At 39.4% G+C, this 21,939-nt stretch overlaps 1 protein-coding gene across 5 annotated transcripts in view; it reads right to left on the bottom strand.

The window, feature by feature from the left end:
* Positions 1 to 221: 221 nt before the first annotated feature.
* Positions 222 to 21,939, bottom strand: part of NOSTRIN (nitric oxide synthase trafficking) — a 57,860-nt gene continuing 36,142 nt past the window's right edge. For 3 of the 5 annotated variants that reach the window (XM_007183223.2, XM_057551477.1, XM_057551476.1), the window contains 8 exons: positions 17,688 to 17,786; positions 17,465 to 17,590; positions 9,773 to 9,881; positions 8,605 to 8,693; positions 5,648 to 5,773; positions 4,600 to 4,714; positions 3,334 to 3,423; positions 222 to 431 (listed from right to left, as the gene is read on the bottom strand). In XM_007183223.2, the coding sequence (XP_007183285.2) occupies positions 295 to 431; positions 3,334 to 3,423; positions 4,600 to 4,714; positions 5,648 to 5,773; positions 8,605 to 8,693; positions 9,773 to 9,881; positions 17,465 to 17,590; positions 17,688 to 17,786 (891 nt within the window). In that variant the 3' untranslated portion in view covers positions 222 to 294. The remainder of the gene's footprint in view (positions 432 to 3,333; positions 3,424 to 4,599; positions 4,715 to 5,647; positions 5,774 to 8,604; positions 8,694 to 9,772; positions 9,882 to 17,464; positions 17,591 to 17,687; positions 17,787 to 21,939) is intronic. The other 2 variants (XM_057551474.1, XM_057551475.1) reach the window with 2 other exon arrangements.

Here is a 21,939-nt window from a genome sequence, read left to right as displayed (position 1 = left end):
TCTGACTTCAGGCTGAACTGCCCTGGACTCAGTCTTCTCTCTCTCTGTGAGCAGAGGCTGTATTAGGTTATCTCTAGGGTCTCTTAGAAAACTCTAGGAGCCATCAGGCCTCTTTCCCACCTCCTTTTACTCTCAATCTTCTGACTCTGTTTCAAAGAACTAAGTGCAAAGCGCTGTGACATGCAGGTAGGACCCCATCACCCAGTTAGAAAGACAGAAGATCACAGCTTTCGCCTTTATTTGCACCACATTGTATAATTTACAGAGTGTAAGGCGATGCCTTCAGAATCTTGCTTATGCTTGTGAAGTTGTGGCCCCGGCAGTTGAAGGGAGTTCCTCCACATAAGCAGCAGGAAAATGGCCTTTTTTTCCCTTTAAAGAACCAAACCACCATCCTTCATCTTTCTTCTTGTGTATAGTCACAATGTCACCTGTGAAAATGCACATACAGTTAGACAAGTGGGTTTCTGCACTTAAGCACGTGCCCGAGCCTGATCAGTAAGATAGTTTTTAAGGAGATCCTGCTTTCAAGGAGTTACTTGGTAGCAGCATTTTTCTGCATGTGATTCAGATGAAGCAAAATTTTTGACCACCTCTGCACGAAGCAGGCAGAATGCAGAGAATATTAAAAAGACTAAGGTAATGGACAACAAGTTATGCCATAAAATAGTTTGATTGAAAACAAAATCGCTTTGGAGCCTGTGTCCTCGTGCTGCCTGGCTCACTTTGGATAGAGGTGATGGGTCATCCCCAAACTCTTTCTTGGTGTCTGTGCTTTAAGGGTTCCTCATGTTGGCCAAAATAGTTTGGTATGTTGACTACTGAGAGTATGTCTCAGCTACCAGACTTTTCTTTAGATCAAGGCAGCTTCTCTCCATTATATGAGCCAGCTTCAGAGTCCAAAGTTCCAGCTCACAGCTTTGCATGACAATATAACTCCCCATTCAACAATGTAGATAATTTGAATAGAATATCAACTTGAGGACAATACTCCTTTAAAGCAGTGATTCAAATAAACAGAATTCCTAGGAAACCCATGGCTCTTCTCTAATTCTCTATTAAAAAGAAAAAAAACACATTATTCCCTGTCTTGTAAGAGAGAGTCCTTTCTCTCTGGCTGCTTCCTGTACATTAAAGTGGAAATATCCACTTCCTTCAGGATCCAAGAGCTACTTGATCTTTAGCATCATCATGAGGTCATTTTCAGTCTTTCTTTCTTTCATTCTTCTCCCCAGTAATTTTCTTTCTAAGGCAAAGGAGACCGTTAATCCCCCTTCTACCTCTCCTTAGTCAGTCACATCACTATTTATTCTTGCAGGAGATCATTCTCAGTCTAAGGTCTCCGTCTAATGAGTTCTCTCAGGTCAGTAGACTTACACAGCCTACTATCGGAATTCAAACGAATAACTTAAAATTTTATCGCCAGCTTCCCTAAGCCTCCAACGAACGTCTCGTTCCATTTAAAGAACCCACTTAGGATATAATGTATAAGTAGGCTTTGCAACCAACAGAGAACTGAAGACAAGATGATCAACTTGTGTTAACTATGTAACTCAGACTCAGGACCCTGGGTTCTAGGTGGCATCTGGGAAATGTATTTTAATTCATATGGAAGGTGGGAATACTGCATTTCATTTACTCACTGGTGTAGGTAGCCTTAGGATGTCATGATGAGTAACGAACTGACTTCTATAACACTTAAAACTTTTAAATTAAAGGCAACATTGATTTAAGATGCATGCAGGAGAGAGTCTACTTTCCTTTTTTCTTGTCTTTACTTATGTCTGAGCTACAAGGAAAAGTAACTGCCTGGAGAACTCTGGCAAACTGAAAAGGAAGCACCTATGAACCAATAGCAAATACGTGGTATCCCTGTTGTTTGGCTGCAAAATCCATCTCAACTTTCTGTTGGTTCTGGGCACCATGTCCTGGTCATGGATTATAAATTTTCTCCTATGACACAATTCTTTCTCACTAACCATTTCATTTCCAGATCCCTGCCTTAGCTTAACATCCAAATGTGGTTGCTAATTGGACACACAGAGAAAGTTGAGGCTGGTGACTTTTTCTTGTTTAATAATCGTGGGGTCTACACCATCCATTATATAATAACCTTTCCATGTTAAACAAAAATCTGTGACACAAAGAAGCAGGTCTGATTCATTTAATTGGTCGTAAAACCCTTTTTTGAGAGAGAAGTGGGAGAAATATTAAGCTGGGAGTCCTTTGACCCGGATTCTAGAACTGGCACTTAGACTAAGCCATGAGAGGAAGTCACTTCACATTCTTGTATGAGTAACTTTCTGAAAAGGAAAAAGGTGGGGCTACCTCTCTGATAACGTTCCATTACTGACATTCTACCCCAATGGAGCACTGTGATTAAGAGCGTGACTGAGTTTCTGAGTCCAAATCCTGTGCCACTACTTCTGGTGACTTTAGCCAAAGTACTTAACCTTTCTGTGCCTCAGTCATAAAATGGGCATAAATAATACCAACCTCAAACGGTTTTTTAGGAATATTAAATTGGACAATGTGTTTGCAGCAATGTCTGGCACCTAGTAAACACCAAATACGTGTTAGCTATTCTTATCATGCGAGCTTTCTTTTTGATGTGCTTTATCTTTATCTTCTAAGAAGGGAGATTAAAAACCTGAACTGCTTTGACCTGGTAATAACTTTTTTTTTTTCCATAGAAAACAATTTTATGGTTACCGAAGGGGAAGGGGGGTGGGATAAATTAGGAATTTGGGATTAACATATACACACTACTATATATAAAAGAGATAAACAACAAGGACCTACTGTATAGCACAGGGAATTATATTCAATATCTTGTAATAGCCTATAATGGAAAAGAATCTGAAAAAGAACACGTATGTGTGTGTATATATATACATGTATACTTATATACATGTGTATATATATCTATACATATATACACACATAAATATATACATATATATGTAACTGAACCACCATGCCATACACCTGAAAATAACATATTGCAAATCAATTATACTTTGATAAAAAATTAATATATATATAAGATACCCATTTGGTTGAGAGTAATACATATAGTAATACATATCCTTGTTTTTAAGACAAGCTGCAATTATTTATTTATTTATCTTTGTTCTTCAGCAAACATCAAAGAGGGAAGGAGAAACCAAAGAATAAGTAGTCAGTCAAATAATAGATTTGAACTTAGTCTGATAACAGCCAGGCTATGAATGCATGACCTGGTAATAACTTTTAAGGCTAAGACAAGAGTTTTATTCAAGTTAAAAATTTCAACATGGGAAGGCAATTCAACTATTTGAGAATGATGCTTACCTTTTTCCAAATTCAATTCATCATCTTGCCTGGCTTGAAAAGAATACAAGGCCTTGCAAAGACCATTGCCGAGCTGGGTCACACCGGAGGCTGAAAGTTGGATCAAGTTATAATGACTAATGCTGGGTCAGTAGGCAAGATGAACGTGGTGGGAAGTGGTGTAGTTTTTCAGCCGCGTAGTGCACAGCTTAAATATATTGAAATCTTCCCAAAAGGAAAGTTTATAATTGTACGTAACATTCATTCTTTGATTCAGTAACCATTTCTGATGTACACACTATGTGGATGAACTGTGTATATTACATAATCAAAAGCTCTAACATAGAAAGTAAGTCTGGGCAAAAAGTTACTGTAGTAGTAATAATAATGATGACAATTTTAAATTGTTTCCCACGTGAACTTAATCAACATCCGTTAGCTAAGCTGTGTGGTAACTGTATTCATGTTTTGGAAAACCAGCACCAGTTTTGCCAATCAGGAATAGATAGGAGACACTTGGAGCAGGCGCTTCCTCCATCGTCCCCAGGTACTTAGGGAACTGTTTCTCAAACGATGCAACCACGAGTCTTTAACATACCAGGTGGACTACAATGGCCTGGGTTGGATTGAAACTTTTTTGCCAAATTCTAATCAAGAACCTAGAGAGTCAATGTTATGGTAACTATAGTTGAACAGTGACGGATAATGACAGGTGCTTGCATGTGTGTGTGTGTGTGTGTGTGTGTGTGTGTGTGTGTGTGTGTGTGTGTGTTGAAAGGTAGAAGGCAGTGGGGTGTGGATGGAAAATGACTAAAGTCAGGTGGCTGAACACAGGGGGCGGGTAGGCCTTGGGATCACCGTGTTTCCTGAAAAGAGGTGGGGATTTGCATGGCAGTTTGGAGGAGGCTGTGGAGAGAAAGCTGTAGAGTCCTCCCAGTGTTCCCAGGCTGAGTGTGTGGGCAGCAAATTGCAGGCTGTCTGAATAACATGGACGCCAGTGACTGGAGGTACCTTCTCATATTAGAGAATTCTTTTCCCAACCCTCCAATCTTCTTGAGTCCTTCCCACCTTTTGGATGACGTTTGCACAGTTAGGCTTGCACACAAGCTAACTACATTTTAGCTTGTAGTTAAAAGCTACACATTTTAACAAATTAATCAGTCCTAATTGAAACATAAATTTCTTTGAGCTGATTTATGTCAATGTGGCTCTGAAAATAAAATATAATTTTGGCAATATGCTTTACTGATAGGACCCAGCCCCAGATTATTCTGGGCATGAGATTACCTGTAGATGAAGAACTTGGAATTCTCTGCCCACCAGAAGATGACCTGCTCACAACATTCTCTAATCTCTTTGTCAGAAAAGGCCGAGATATTTTTACAGAACTATGTGTCTGCTGCTGTTTGAATAGTTAAAAAAAAAAAAAAGTCATTTTTAACAACATTGTCATCAAAAGTATTTGCGAAAAGTAACTATTCTGCAGCTGTTTTCCTCAGGAATTTGTTTTTCAATTGTTGGGAGGAGGGTATAAAGAAAAAATTCGATACATTCCTAAACCCTACTCTAGCACGTTCTTGTTTCTGAGACCTTAATATTTTCAGAATTAGACAATTACTATATTTTATAGCCTGTATTTGCAATTCTGACCTGTACCCCTAGGCCAAATAGTAACATTTACAGCATTACTTCCACAAATTCAACTTGGTTTTAAAGCAAGTGAAATGATCATGACTCTGTGTAAATGACTGAGACCCTTTTAGAGCTTGAGTCTCTTAGAAAGAAAACTGTCCCTTCATCACAAGGTGGTTACAGCTCCCTCTTCTTGTAGGAAATGGAAAACAGCTACCCGTGTATATTCACATGCTCATTAATTCCTAGAGTGTAACACTGGGAAAATTCATGTGTGTGAATTTTTTAAATTGTGCACAAGCATTATCTACATTATGTACTATGTTAAATGGATGAGACTACTGCATATCACAAAATCTTACAATTTAGGTCTGTATGAATACTAAGATTTTGATTTAATAGAAATTTTACTATAACAGCACGTTCAAAGGATAAAGTGAGAAGAATGAGAAGGAAGAAGGAACCCAAAGTGTTTTTAACTCATTAATTTACATATGAATACAAAGCATGTATTCATTTGTGTTTAGCTCTTGTTACTGTGCTCAAAAAATAATTAAATAAATCTATCTTAAAATTGTGCAACTGGGGATTTGAGCATATGGCATATATAATTCGTAACAGTTTTTTTGGCCTGTTGCTGCTTTAAGCCATTCCACCCAGCAAGCCCAGTCAAGAAATTATAGCCAACCTCTTAAATGCTTACCCTTTCTTTCCACTTGAAGATGGAGTTACTACAGACATGGTTGGGTTGAGGTCTTTGCTCAAGTTCTGCTAAGACGGATGACAGTTTATAGGCGTTTGCTTGCAAAAGGTTTAGTTTCAAGTTATTCTGTGGATACATCATTTGACCATATGAGTAAACTTCTAGAAAATTTTGAGGCACAACTGGGTGGGTAAAGGGATATCAGGATAACTTCCAAAATGACAAAGAGGTCCAGAAAAATACACATTCAACTCATTTGCAACTCATATGCAGAAAATGCTGAAGAGAGAAAAACAATGGACACTTTAAGCAGTCTAGAGGAAAGCCTTAGTTGTTGAGTGTGTCGCATTCTAGACCCTTGTAAATGAGGTAAACCAGAAACCTTGATAGGTATATTACTCAGCATTTTGTGGCAATGAATCGCTTTACTCGAATTTCTGCTGAGGAATGAGGTAGAGAATAATAAGTGTTGATGGCAGAAGGTAGGCTTTCAGAAGGCTTTGAAGAAAGGCAGAGGTACCATGGGCACTTAACATAAAGAACAGAAGTGAACTCTTATCAATAGAATCAAACTAAAATGATGTGAGTCAGGGTTTTGTTGTTGATGTTGATATTATTGTTTCTTGAAGAGGTGAGGTCTTATATTACCCGGAAAGTCTGCAGTAACACTTCTGGAAACTAGAAACCATATTCTGGGGTATTTGAATATAAAAATAAAGACTGAAACTAAAGCTATTCTCCTAGTCTCTCCTGTTCTGATTTGACCTTGAGCTAGAAACTTTCTAATGACTTCTCTGTCAAGTTGTAAATCAAATCACAGAATCTAAATATTGGAAGGGGTCTGCTTATCCAATCTTCTCCTCACCATTGTCTCTCCCTTTTCCACACCTCCAGCCTGGGGGTTCCTAATCCTAACATCCCAGCCAGGGGGTCACAGCCATGGACCAAACACCTCCAGTCGATGGGGAAGGGCTCTAATCCTTGGAACAATCCACTGCATGGTGGGCAGGCTCAGCTAGGATGAAATCAAAAGCTCCCCCATAGCTCCTAGCCTTAGATCTAGTCTGCACTTGAGAGCATCACAGATCAAGTCTCTCTGCTCTGTGGTGCTGCTTCCGGTATCCAAAGACAATATCTGCTCTAAATACCTCCAGTTTCCACAACAACTTCTCAGAGAATATGGCTTGCCAACATTCTTGCTTCAAATAGAGCACTTCAAGGACCAAGAGCCAATGAATTAGGAAGAATTTCTGTGAAACAGAGCTTCTCCCTGCAAGAAACCTTCTCTGCGTAACATAAAATCAGTCTACCACTGTCACGAGTTTCCTTCCATTAGAGGCAGAGGTGCGTGACCGAATTACATGGATATTTGGCACCTACTATTTGAAGGTTCTTATTTGCTCCATCACTAGATCATAAACACCATAAATTCAGCGGTCAGATCATCTCCCATCTTGCATCCTCCACTGTGTGAATCAGGCCAGTTGTGTACGAAGATGATCTTAATAATGTGTTCTATGTCAATGACAAAATTTTATGCAAGAACCCAAAGAAATAAACTTAAATCTTAATGCCATCATAAAATGCTCCATATGACTTTCTTTTGGTAAATATCATTTACATCGAATTAATTAACTAAACATTTTATGCTGTCACAGAAAATGTCTAACAGTCTGTTTTATAATTTTATAAAAATTGTAGCCATATGTCACTGCAAGGATATTAGACCTCTGTTCCCAAGTGAACAGAATTCAGGCCTGTCTTTTCACAGAAAGTGTCAGGTTTATTTCTGCAACACCACCTCCATTAAAGGAAGCCACTGCTAAAAAAACAGATAAACTGTACCTGGCTGCATCTGTCTACTTTTACCAAAGAACTATTGAAATTGCTCACTTGGACAGAATTATTAGGTACCTACTTTTACAAGAGAGTTGTTTAGGCTACGTGCAAGGTAAGGAAAGCTGGTTCAGCTTCCTGGATCCTTCAAAACACTGATAAAAATTTGATCTCTTCCTGAATTCTTCTCAGATTAACCGCAGTCAACTTCCTCTCCAATCACAGCAGAAACCCTGTATCTTGTACACACAGGTCATAGTATCTGTTCCCTTTTATTCCTGTTTAAAATTCATGGGCCTTTACTAACTGCCCTTATAATGTGGGTTCTTCTGAAGAGGCTGCATTGCCCACCAATCCCAACAAATGTCTCGGGGCTGCCGCGGTCCAGCCTTTCAGCAAAAAGGCCCGGAGGTGCCTCTCCCTGCCCTCCACTGACAGTATGTCCCCTTCCTTCAAAACAACCTTGGCCTCTGAAGTTTTTTCCCTTGTTTCCCTGGAAGCTCTTGCCTCACTCCCCAGTCGGCCATCTTCCTTCTGTGCGGCCATATCTCTCCTTTCCCCTGTTATACTCGGAAGACCCTGATGTGAGCTCAAGGATGAATGGAAAACAGCATCTCAGTGATAACTACCAGGATTTCAATTCTCCTCTGTGCCCTGTGCTAGCATTTTCTAAATAATTCATCATCCTCACAAAACCCCTTAGGTAGCAACACCCCCACTTTAAAGATGAGAAAACTAAACTTGTCCCAGGTCCCTGTAAAAGGCAGAGCTAGATGCAGGCCTCTCTGAATGCAGACCCTGTGTTTTTGGTCACATCTGTTAACTGGGGTAAAGTACATATGGTCTTCAGACCTTAATTGAATGATTCTATTTGGGGAAATTCTATTTTAGGCACTTCCCCCCCCCCGGAGGACACTAAATCAAACATTTCTAAGTAGCTGGATTTTTCCAGATTCCTCAAACCACTTGTCAAGGAGCTGAGCGTACAAGCTCTCCGACTAGACTGTTCTATGTCATGAGAAAGGAAAGGCAAACAGAGGTCAAATGGTCCAGAAAACAAGCATTCCCAAAATAGCTACTTCATCCTTAAATCTAGGAAACTGCACTCTGCAAATGTTTACCTCGTCCATTAAGGCTGCTGTGCTTTTTTGGCTCTCTGTGTCTGAGAAGGAGGAGTGGCTGGAGTATGCTTTCAGCATTCGTTCCAGGCCTGAAAGTGAAATAAGGCTGTCAGTCACTGTTCCTCTGGTCCTAGTGGGACACAACTGGCAGGTGGTTATACTTGGAGGGAGCCTGAGCCCAGAAGTGATGCCGGGAGCATTTGCCAAATGGCTGGGGCTGTTTCTGTGTGTAGTTGTTACTAAATTTTACTGAATGGGTGACCTGTACCTTCGTTTAATGGGATTCGAGAAATGCTGGTGCTTAAGGAGTCTTGATTGTTATTTTTCAAGATGAGCTTTTGCATCCTCCTTGTTGACCCATTCCGTGGTGGATTCCTAACATTTACCCCCATGTTAAGCTCTCTGCTGATATTTACATTTCTAAACATTTTGCTCTCTTGGATTTCCTATCAAGTATTACATTGCAACAGCGTTCTCTGGTCCACATAAAATAAGCTCTACATATCAGGATCATAAAAGTGGAGTTGTTTTTATTACCCGTAACACTTTAGAGCTGCGTCACATTCTCACATACCTAACCTCTAAATATAGGATTTAATTTGAATGACTTTCACATCATTCAGGAAGTTAATTTAAAAAGAAACAAACAAGTGGTGATCATTCATGCTGAATCATTATGTTGTGCACCTAGAACTAATATAGTGTTGTACGTCAATTATACTTCAATAAAAAAAAATTTATATAGATTAAAAAAATTTAAAAACAACCTATTAGCACCCCCAATAGAATAAAATAAAATATTATGGGGGAAATAAATAAACACAAGAAAATGAAAAGCCTTGTACATAGGAGGTTTACTATGTTTTAAACCAAACGAATTGTCCCTCATATCAGCCAATTTCAGGAACACTGTAAAATGCTACACTTCTGGAAATGGTGGTAGAGTACTTGTATCGATCTCACAGACCAGAATGTCATTTTCAATTTTTTTTGCTCTCTCCTTGCTTTTTCATTTTTCTTTATTCACACAAATTAGGTTTGATATTTGGTCTTTTAAATGAGATGATCTCTGCACCAGTCAGCAAAAGCAGAATCACCCTAACTCTGAAAGAAACCTCCGAGTAGAATACTTTCCCTTACCAGGTCAGTCAAAGAGATAATTACACACCTTCCTGGTCTCGTGAGGCTTTTTCAATATCTTTTTGCAGTCTCAACAGTTTTGATTTTATTGAAGATGCCTGTCGCTCTTTACTCATTGCATTTTTAGGATCTTCTTCCTTTAGGAAAAAAAAGGAAGTTTAACAATTTAAAGGGAAAAAAGTAAGAGTTGCTACTCCTAGTTGCACTGAGACTTTCACTGACTGTATTCAATTTTAACTTGATGGAAGAAAAACGTAAAAATAAAAAAAGGGTAACCTCTGGTTTTCTACAGATTGGTCTACCTTTTCTAGACCTACTGAATAAGAAGACAGCTCCTTGTTCACAACCTGTAAGTGTATAGCTGAGCACTTTCTTTAATAGATAAAAATTATTCTTGGAGGGTGAACGTTACTATAGCTATTTCATAGGGGCATGTGGCTCACCAAGGGAAGGGGCATGAAAGCTTCAAGGAGACTAGCTGACTTAACCAGCACATTTCAGTTGAGGGGAAGGAGGGCAAAGGGTACTCCTTGCAGGAGAAATGGCACAAGCAAAGGACAGAGGGAGGGTTGTGTGAAATGTATGGGGAACAATAAACAGACCAGTTGCTTGAGCAAATGTAGTGGAAGAAAAAATTGTCTAAGTAGTTTAGGTCAGATTTTCAGGCTGAAGTAGGGATTTTATCATGTAGGTTATGAGAACCATTAACAATAGCAGAGCTTTCATATACATTATTTCCAGAGTTGAAAGAAAAAAAAGGATGTTAGGATACAGTTTAAATGCCTAGTAACAAGTCAAAGAGCAAATATCCTACAGTGATACGCAACTTAAAATGATTAAAACCTTTATGTGAAAAAAAAAAAAAGGATGTTAGGGTCAGGTTGGGAGGTGTCTGAACATAAGTGCAGGAGATGGACAGAAGCCTTGGAGACAGAGGGAAAACTGATGACTGAAGATGGACGTGCAGGAGTCAGGACTTATCTGGTAGGAAGGAGAAAAGCGAGGACCCTGAATATTGGTGGAGAGATGAGCTTTAGACAGACTGTCCTGCAGAAAGAGAAGAAGAGAAGATTTAGAGCAAAGAGAATAATAGCCTTTACAAGAATATAATGTAGAGACTAAAATATTTAATCTACATACCATGTATTATATATTATAAAAATTTTCTCTATATCCTTTATCACATGTGACTCTTTGTGATTCTTATAACAACTCGACGAGATTGGTTTTATTTTCCCCATTTTACCTGTGACACTCAGAAATAAATGAAGGCCCAAGAGGAAACAGCTAGTAAGTAATTACTGCTGAAACCCAACCCCTGTGACTCCCAGTTCTCCACCAGAGTCCACTCCTTCACATGTCTGTCTGAGGCTGAGGCCCAAGCTGACGTTACCCCCGCAGGTGAGCTCCGAGTAAACTGCAAGCATGCTTCAGTCCAACCCTCAGTCCTTCCTTGCTGGAGGAATGCACCTCATAATCTGACTCTCATGCCAGTCCAAGACTTCATTTGGTTTCTTTGGGGATGCCTATATTGTTCACAAATATATTTCCACGGATAGATCACTACTGGATCAACTTGAGATAGATTAAACTGCCGTCGTTAACTTTCTTAAATTTGTCCTTCTCTTCCAAAATTTTGTCAGAAAGAAGATCAATACCAGAGGAGGCATTTAAACTGCAGATACAATCTTGTGAACATGGCCTTTACAGTAACCTTACAAATATTTTTCACACTAATCACCAGCCCTCCAATATTCACACTCAGATAGTTCTCCTGTCTTACCCTCGTCCATGTAAATTTCATAGCACTCGATAAAAGCCAGTCTACACTTACTGCCAATGACTATAAAGTCAGATTTTGGAGGTGTTTTGCTTTAAGAATATTAGGACAATCCTATTCAGCCATTTGGAGATACAGTCCATTCTCTTAGACAACAGACACATAGTCGTTAGTTCTGGTACACTGAAATTTCATAGAAACCAAAAATTCCCATGGGTACATCAATTAAAGATAAACCATTGTGGCTACTTCTTTACACTTCAATAGGAGCTTAGTCAAATTTTCAAGGAGAATGACCCTTATTTTATTGACAGGTTAGCTGATAGAGGCACTTTTACAAGAAAGTAATAGATATATTTTATTGTACATTTTCCCATCTCAGGGATCACCTACACGGTTTGGAAGAAAAAAAAAAAAAGGTACTTTCCCCATGTAATCAAATCTTCCTTTCCACTTCCATCTCTACCTTTGTTTCTGCTTTAACAGACATTGCTATTGCTAATTTGCTTTGCCTTTGCCAGGGTTGGAAAAAAAGATTCAATTAAAGAAACAGCCGGCCACTTATTGCTGTTTAGATGATGGGAAGGAGAAAGTCAGTCAGAATTCATTATTGTGCCAGATCTAACTGCCTTTCCCTCTCCCCTCATCTCTTGTTCCCTGAGTGGGGGTCCTGGGATGTTGGTTTTGGCTATACTTTTACTCTTATAGGCGGACATGACAAGTGGTCCAGTTTTACACACAGAGAGGGGTGAGCCTCCCAGACTGGACCTTGGAAGTCTGAGTGAAATACAGCAGAGGGCCCAGGAAGGAGCAACCAGGATTTTTTCCTGCAGATTTTGGTAATTAATGATCAGCATCTAGAACACTACAATTAAAACTAACAAGAGGGGAGTGGAGGACAAAATCTTTGAGGCATGACCTGACCCAAGAAGATAAAGAATTTAGCCCAAGAGAGCAAACAGGCAAGATGTCTGGGCTCTGACCAGGGAAACTGATCAGTTTTTAGCAAGGAAGGTCATGTGATAGTAGAATCACCCAAATGTCCTCAAAATAAGCCTCTGTAATGGCAATTAATTTATGACAAAGGAGGAAGAATATACAATGAGAAAAAGCCTCTTCAAAAAATGGTGTTGGGAAAACTGGACAGCTACATGCAAAAGAATCAAACTGGATTACTTTCTTTCACCATATCTAAAAATAAACTCAAAATGGCTTAAAGACTTAAACATAAGACAGAACACCATAAAACTCCTAGAAGAGTACATAGGCAAAACATTCTCTGACATAAATTGTACCAATGTTTTCTTAGGTCAGTCTCCCAAGGCAATAGAAATAAAACCAAAAATAAACAAATGAGAACTAGTCAAACTTACAAGCTTTTGCACAGCAAAGGAAACCATAAACAAAATGAAGAAACAACCTACAGAATGGGAGAAAATATTTGCAAAAGATGCGAACGACAAGGGCTTAATTTCCAAAATATACAAGCAGCTCATACAACTCAACAACAAGAAAACAAACAACCCAATCCAAAAATGGGCAGAAGACCTAAAGAGACATTTCTCCAAAGAAGACATACAGATGGCCAACAGGCACAAGAAAGGATGCTCAACATCACTAATTATCAGAGAAACACAAATCAAAACTAAAATGAGGTATCACCTCACACCAGTCAGAATGGCCATCATTTAAAAGTCTACAAATAACAAATGCTGGAGAGGGTGTGGAGAAAAGGGAACTCTCATACACTGTTGGTGGGAATGTAAGTTGGTGCAGCCACTGTGGAAAACAGTATAGAGGTTCCTCAGAAAACTAAAAATAGAATTACCATATAATCCAGCAATCCCACTCCTGGGCATATATCCAGAAAAAACTGTGATTCAAAAAGATACATGCGCCCCTATGTTCACAGCAGCACTATTCACAATAACCAAGACATGGAAACAACCTAAATGTCCACTGACAGACAAATGGATAAAGAATATGTGGGGGCTTCCCTGGTGGCGCAGTGGTTGGGAATCTGCCTGCTAATGCAGGGGACACGGGTTCGAGCCCTGGTCTGGGAAGATCCCACATGCCACGGAGCAGCTGGGCCCGTGAGCCACAATTGCTGAGCCTGCGTGTCTGGAGCCTGTGCCCCGCAACGGGAGGGGCCGCGATAGAGAAAGGCCCGCGCACCGCGATGAAGAGTGGTCCCCGCACCGCGATGAAGAGTGGCCCCCGCTTGCCGCAACTGGAGAAAGCCCTCGCACGAACCGAAGACCCAACACAGCCAAAAAGAAAAAAAAAAAAAAAAGAAAAAAAAAAAAAGAATATGTGGTACATATATACAATGTAATACTACTCAGCCATAAAAAAGAACAGAAAAATGCCATTTGCAGCAACATGGATGCAACTAGAGACTATCATACTAAGTGAAGTAAGTCAGAAAGAGAAAGACGAATACCATATGATATCACTTATATGTGGAATCTAAAATATGACACAAATAAACCTATCTACGAAACAGAAACAGAATTATGGACATAGAAAACAGACTGGTGGTTGCCAAGGGGAAGGGGAATGGGGAAGGGATGGAGTGGAAGTTTGGGTTAGCAGATGTAAGCTTTTATGTATAGACTAGATAAACAACAAGGTCCTACTGTAGAGCACAGAGGACTATATTCAATATCCTATGATAAACCATAATGGAAAAGAACATAAAGAAAGAATATATATATATATGTATAACTGAATCACTTTGCTGTATAGCAGTAATTAACACATTATAAATCAACTATACTTCAATAAAAAATAAATAAAATAAACTCAAAATGGATTAAAAACTTAAATGTAAGACTTGAAACCATAAAACTTCTAGAAGAAAACACAGGCAGAACATTCTTTGACACTGGTCTTAACAATATTTTTTTTGAATATGTCTCAGGCAAGGGAAACAAAAGCAAAAATAAACAAATAAGACTACATCAAACTAAAAACTTTTGCACAGCGGAGGAAACGTCAACAAAACACAAATGAAACTTCCAACAAAACGAAAAGGCTACCTACTGAATGGGAGAAGAAATTTGCAAATGATTTATCTGACAAGGGGTTAATATCCAAAATATACAAGGAACTCATATAACTCAACATCAGGAAAACCAAACAACCCAATTAAAAAATGGGCAGAGGACCTGAATAGACATTTTTCCAGAGAAGACATACAGATGGCCAACAGGCACATGAAAAGATGCTCAACATCACTAATCACCAGGGAAATGCAAATCAGAACCACAGTGAGCTATCACCTCACACCTGTCAGAATGGCCATCATTAAAAAGACAACAAATAATAAGTGTTGGTGAGGATATGGAGAAAAGGGAACTGTGGTACACTGTTGGTGGAAACTACCATACAATCCAGCAGTTCTACTCCTGGGTATATATCTGACGAAAGCAAAAACATTAATTTGAAAAGATATATGCACCCCAGTGTTCATTGCAGCATTATTTACAATAGCCAAGATATTGAAGCAACCTAAGTTCCTGTCCATAGATGAATGGATAAAGAAGATTTGTTATATATATAATGGAATATTAGCCACAAAAAAGAATGAAATCTTGCCATTTGTGACAACATGGATGGACTTAGAAAGTATTATTCTAAATGAAATAAGCCAGACAGAGAAAAACAAATACTGTATGATTTCACTTATAGTGTAATCTAAAAAAACAAAGGAACAAACACAACTAAACAAAAACAGAATCATAGGTATAGAGAACAAACAGGTGGTTGACAGGGGAGAGGGCAGAGGAGAAAAGAAATAGGTGAGAGAGATTTAAGAGGTACAAACTTTCAGTTATACAATAAATGAATCATAGGTATGAAATGTACAGCGTGGGGAATATTAGTCAATAATAATGTAATAACTTTGTAGGGTTACAGATAACAACTAACTTTATCATGGTGATCATTTTGTAATGTATAGAAATATTGAATCACTGTGTTGTGTGCCAGGAACTAACATCATGTTGTAGGTCAATTATACTTCAAAAACAAACAAGCTCATAGAAAAAGAGATCAGATTTGTGGTTACCCAAGTTGAGCGCAGGGGAGAGGAGGAATTGGATGAAGGTGGTCAAAAGGTACAAACTTCCAGTTACAAGATAAGTAAGTACTGGGCATGTAACGCACAGCACAATAATAGAATGAACACTGCTGTGTGTTATATATGAAAGCTGTTAGGATAATAAACCCTAAGAGTTCTCATCGCAAGGAAAAAGCTTTTTTTCTATTTTTTTAAGGTTCTATCTATATGAGATAATGGATGTTCACTAAACTTGTGTAATCATTTCATGATGTATGTAAGTCAAATCATTATGCTGTACACCTGAAACTTATACAGTGCTGCTGTATGTTCATTATATCTCAATAAAACCAGAAGAAAAAAGAAAAAAATATAATCCTCTAATTAGGTTAAAGTTTTTCAAAGGCAAGGACCAGAAAGGATGTTGACAATAATTTGCACCTCCTAAGATTCATGCCTCTGTGTGATCCCTTCCCCTTGAGTGTGGGCTGTTTACTGACTTGCTTCTAACAAATAGAATCTGATGAGATGTCACTTCTGAGATTAGCTTATAAAAGACTATGCTTCCATCTTGGACACTCTGGCTCTGTCTCTCCTGCATTGCTAGTTCCAGGGGAAGCAGGCTGATACGCTGTGCGCTCTCCATAGATGGAGAGACCCACACGGCAAGGAACTGATATCTCCAGCTGAAACCGTTCCCGAGGACCAGAGGCTTGCCATCAGCCACGTGAGTGAGCTTAGAAGCGGATCATCTCCCAGTAGAGCATTGAGATGTCTGCGGTCCCAGCTGACACCTTGATTACAGCCCTGTGTGGGACTCGGGCACCCAGCTAACCCACACCTGGATTTCTGACCCACAGAAACTCTGAGATAATAAATGTTTGCTTCAAGCTGTTGAGTTTGGGGGTAAGTTGTTACGCAGCAATAGACGACCCATGTGATACACAGTGATTATTTATAGAGTGTGAAGATTCAGTCTTGGGGGGAGGGACAGGTCAGGAGTTTGGGATTGACATGTACACACTGCTATATTTAAAACAGATAACCAACAAGGACCTACTGTATAGCACAGGGAACTCTGCTCAGTACTCTGTAATAACCTAAATGGGAAAAGAATTTGTAAAGGAATAGATACATGTATAACTGTATCACTGTATACATGTACATGTATAACTGAATCACTTGGCTGTACACCTGAAACTAACACAACATTGTTAATCAACTATGTTCCAATATAAAATAAAAATTTTTTTTAAATTAAAAAAGTAAATGAAATAAAATATTTGCTTCAAAAAAAAAAAAAAAGATTCAGGCTAAAACCCTGTTTGGGGCTTCCCTGTTGGCACAGTGGTTGAGAATCTGCCTGCCAATGCAGGGGACACGGGTTCGAGCCCTGGTCTGGGAAGATCCCACATGCCGTGGAGCAACTAGGCCCGTGAGCCACAATTACTGAGCCTGCGCGTCTGGAGCCTGTGCTCCACAACAAGAGAGGCCGCGATAGTGAGAGGCCCGCGCACCGCGATGAAGAGTGGCCCCCGCTTGTCGCAACTGGAGAAAGCCCTCGCACAGAAACGAAGACCCAACACAGCCATAAATAAATAAGTAAATAACATTTAAAAAAAAACAAAAACAAAAACAAAAAACCCTGTTTGGAGTTCTTCCCTTGCAGAGAATACCAAAGACAGGTTTGCATTGCCCAGTCTGTAAACCACACAGTTTTTAAATTTATACGGACTGTGAAAAAGTCAATATTTTTGTTTCCCAAACAATACGTTTCCTTTACAATTGCTCTCAATTCTTTTCAAAATGAATCCCTCAGTATATGACTGACTAAGGTTTCCCATGAATGAAACTTCCTTCCATCCCATACTTACAAAGTAATCAGTTAATAGGAACTCAGATTTATTTTCTGTAGATAAAACTGCGGTTTCTTCCACAAGAGCCTGGATATCATTTTCGACATCTATCTTGCTGATGGCGCAGTGAATCTGCGTGTGGCACTGCAATGCCGAGGAAAGCAGAACAAGGTTGCAGAGGACACGTTTCCTGCCAGTTCTTACCATGCATACCAGAGATGGCGAATTCTTTACTACTCACTGTGGTCAGGGTTTGGCCAAAAACAGAAATATGTTGGGAGTACTGGTTTAAGTTATTGCATAAGAGTTGAATTCTTTCCTTCTCCAGCTCCAGGTTGCTCTGAGAAGGATGAGAAATGAGATTAGATCAGCCCGCTGTTATACAAAACTGAAGTCACCCACTAAGCACTAACACAACGAAGAAAGTCTGAGTGAGCCGTCCCTGTTTGTGCCCCTTGATTACATTATATCCACATTGTGGAGGGGGGTAGTTTCCCAGGACAGGAATGTGATTTGATGTCTGTCTTATTTATCCTCCATTAGGATCAATTTAACTCACACACTTTCTCCAGGCTTTTCTGGGCCAAAAAGCACACAGGTGGATGCCACAGGTTACCTGATGTTCACAAAGAAGGGGCAGAAAGGAATCATTTGAAAAGAATCTGTGGGTTCCAAAAAAAGAATGAAGCCCAGTAAAACCCATGTCTGTATCTTGGAAATGCAGTCAGACACTAAGTATTTCTAAACTTGTTTGCAGCACATACAAGGCATTCAGCCGGTTCCGGCAGGGACTTTGATGATGAGATGCAAATTCTCTGCTTAAGGAAATTATGTGATGAGAGCAGAAGCTTAAAGTCTGATCAATTCATCATCCTGGCCTAAAATTAGGCATGGGCGTCAGAGACCACTCTTGGAAAGTGGCAACACAGCCTCCCTGTTTTGTGCGGGATGACAAAAATTCCACTTTTAGAGTTTTATGGCTTTTAGCTAGGAAGAGTAAATAAAGTAAGGGAGGTCACATTTGCCTTGTCAGCCATTAACATTTTAGAAAAAGTTAGTTATTTGACTCTCACCCCTCACTGCTAGCTAAGCTACAGACTGTTTGTTTTGAGGAAATACAGAGACTCTCAGCAACTAGGCATTGTCCAAGAAGGCTGGGTCAAGTGGAAATGCAGGCGGCATTCCTAAGCCTTGTGAGGGTCATAGGAGGCTGCTGGGTATGTGCCCAGAAGCCCGTGGGCTTTGACAGAGGTGGCAAGTGTCCAAGACAGCATGCTTCATCCCGTTTCTGTAAGGACAAGTCCTGGGCTTTCCCCCTTTATCCAGAGGCTAGGTTGGTTCCTTTCATACCCGCCATCCCACCCTGCTCCTTCCCACACAGTAAAGAGTACTCATCAATAGTCCTTCCTGAGGAAGAAAGCCTTCTTGGGCAAATTGGTGGGTGGCATTATCGTGGAAGTAAGAAGGGCGGACTGCGTCTCAAGGCCTTTGGTAGGGTGGAGGTGGGGAGACATCACAAAGGCCACTGGCTTCTCTCATCCTGTCTCTCAGCACACCTGCAGGGGCCACTAGCCTGTCCAGCCTGGTGTTCCTTTATACCCTTGTGTGTTGACTGCATTCACATCCTGCTGTTATTTAATCTATGGTGTATAATGATTAAATTTTCAAAAAATTTATTTTTGTAATAGTTACAAAAGTTTACCTGTTAACCATTTTTAAGTGTACAGTTCAGTGGCATTAAGTCCATTCACATCGTTGTGCAATCATCACCACTACCCACATCCAGAACTTTTTTCATCTTGCAAAACTGAAACTCTGTACCCATTAACAAAAATTCCCCATTCTCTCTCCCCTCATCTCCCCTGGCAGCCACCATTCTACTTGTTGTCTTCCATGAATTTGACTACCCTAGGTATCTCTTATAAGAGGAATCATACAATATTTGTCCTTTTGTGTCTGGTTTATTTCACTTAGCATAAAGTCTTCAATATTCATGCACATTGTAGCCTGTGTCAGAATTTCCTTCCTTTTTAAGGCTGAATAATGTTCCATTGTCTGTACTTACCACACTTTGTTTACTAGTATATAGTCATTTTAATGCTGCTATTAAATGCAAGTGGTAAAAAGCTGGCAGTAACTGTGAACATCTGTGTGAACCACATGCAGATTTCAATTCTGTACCAAGTGTCCTGACATTTGAATTGGGAAGCCTAGAGCTCTGTTCCCCCATGGCTACCTTTTTTGTCTAGTCAGAAGCTGCACAATTTTTGTAAGTCAATGGGAATGAAATACCTTTGCTTCTGCTCTTGGTCTCCTGAGTCTTTCTCCAAAATCTCAAGTACCAGCCATTTGAATGTGCCCTCTGTCCCCCAGGTACAGGATTAAAGACACAGAAGAGTAGCCTAGTAAATGTAATGCTTCATTGAAGGGCACAAACCATATGCCTCCTCTAACAAATATGTAAAATAAATTCTGCTCAGTGTCTTGGACCTCAAGTGGGACAGTCTTCAAAAAGAAAGAGTCTTTATATTATGGAAAAAGATCTAGAAAGCAGCTGTTCTAGTTTAGCACCGTGAGCAAAGGACAGGACAGAAAACAAAAACCAGGTTTGGGGAACACACTGCATCCCTGCTGGGCAGCTGTTTCTTTACTGTGACAAGTGCTGAGCCACTAGCAGCAATCTGAGACTAGAATAACCAGTGTCCCTTGGTGGCGATGGCAATATTTAAAAGATTTTAATTTCATTTCAGGAAAATCATTAAGATGATCTATGTCTGCTCGTGAAGAGAGGCTGAGATAAATTCCACTGTGCGAAGGGGAAATCCGTATCTCATTTAATGAATATTGCTTTCTATGATTTTGTTCTTTTTGTATAAAATAGGTCATAGAGAAGCAAGATACTCTGGAGGACCTCAAATTATCCTCCTGTGCTTTCATATTAGCACATGAGAGGAAAGTGGGATCAAAGAGTTATCAAGGAGGAGTAGATGGAGAGGCTGTCTGGGGCCCAGGCTTCATGATGATTCACACTTCATTCATTCTTTTCACTTCCTGCTGTCCTGACCTTCCGGTTTGTACTACCCGGAGAGATTGGAATGACTTCATTTTTATCTAAATTGTTTTCATAAAACTGATCAAAGAAGTACCTTGCTTTTTCTAGAGCACGAACTCTCAAACTTTAGTACGTCTAGAGATCACCTAGACCCCTTCCTAAAATCATTCAGAAGTTCTGACTTACCCCATCTAGGAAGGCACTCAGGAATCTGAATTTTAACAAGCACCCTAGACATTGTCTTGGGGCCATAAAGGGCTACAAGAAAATAAATTTTAAAATCATTTATAATTCTTCCACCTAGAGATGACCACTGTTAACATTTTGATGTATTTTAGTCTGTGGAGGTATGTGTGTATGTATGATTTTATCTTCCTAGTATCAACCAAATTATTCAAATTGGTATCCTGTTTTTTCACTTAACATTATACATAAGCAGTTTCCAATGCCACTAGTCTCCAAAACACCATTTTAATTAATAGTGCCTTGTGTAGAGTGTATTGATTTATTTAGTCATCCCCTTAATTTTGGCCATTTGTATTGCTTCTTCCCTTTTACTTTTAATGTATTTTGGACAGAAATGTGTATTTTGTTTTTCATCTACTTCCTCAAGATGGATTTATGGAAAGGAAATTAGGTTTTTCAACCGAGGTTCTAGGAGAAAATTAAACCCTAATGTCCTAAGGCATCTGTTATCTGCAATGAGTTACCATTTCTTCTCTGCATCTAGAGGGTATTAGTCACTACCATCCTTGGGGAACTGAGAAAAGAGTCACTCACATTATTTTCTGTGTTCCGTGGTTCAGATGAGGAACACTAGTTGATAATGTGAACATTTTTAAGGCTGATGCATTTATTGCAAAAGGCTTTCTAAAATAATTCGTCTAGTAAATACTAACAGTACCAAACATTTGATTTGTGGTCATTTTTGATAGAGTGGCTATTATTACCATTATTATTATTATTATTATTATTTGGCCACACTGAGCAGCTTGCAGGATCTTAGTTCCCCAACCAGGGACTGAACCTGGGCCCATGGCAGTGAGAGCATGGAGTCCTAATCACTGGGCCACTGGGGAATTCTCGAGAGGCTATTATTTTTCAAAATATATTATAGGTTATTTCTAACAACTGAATTGTTTCTTCTTGGAAGGTAGGAAATGTGGCTTGAACATAGAATAATTATGAAGTAATAAGACTAATTTTGACGTGTGGTTTGTGCAATTGGTTTCATTACTTAATAATTGCACTTGAGACTTTACAGTATCTAGTAAACTACCTTAATCATAGTTCAATGAACGTTCTCTGAAAGAATTTGTGAATCCAATCTGCAGAGTAAGAAGGGGTAAGAGGACCCTTCATAAGACGTTAAAATACATTCTTATATTCCATTTTTACAGAAGAATGGTGGGAGAATGGAGAAAAAAATGAAATGGAACAA

This window comes from Balaenoptera acutorostrata, chromosome 8, assembly GCF_949987535.1.
Source record: "Balaenoptera acutorostrata chromosome 8, mBalAcu1.1, whole genome shotgun sequence".
Lineage (NCBI taxonomy): Eukaryota > Metazoa > Chordata > Mammalia > Artiodactyla > Balaenopteridae > Balaenoptera > Balaenoptera acutorostrata.
This window is presented reverse-complemented; position numbering and strand designations above follow the sequence as displayed.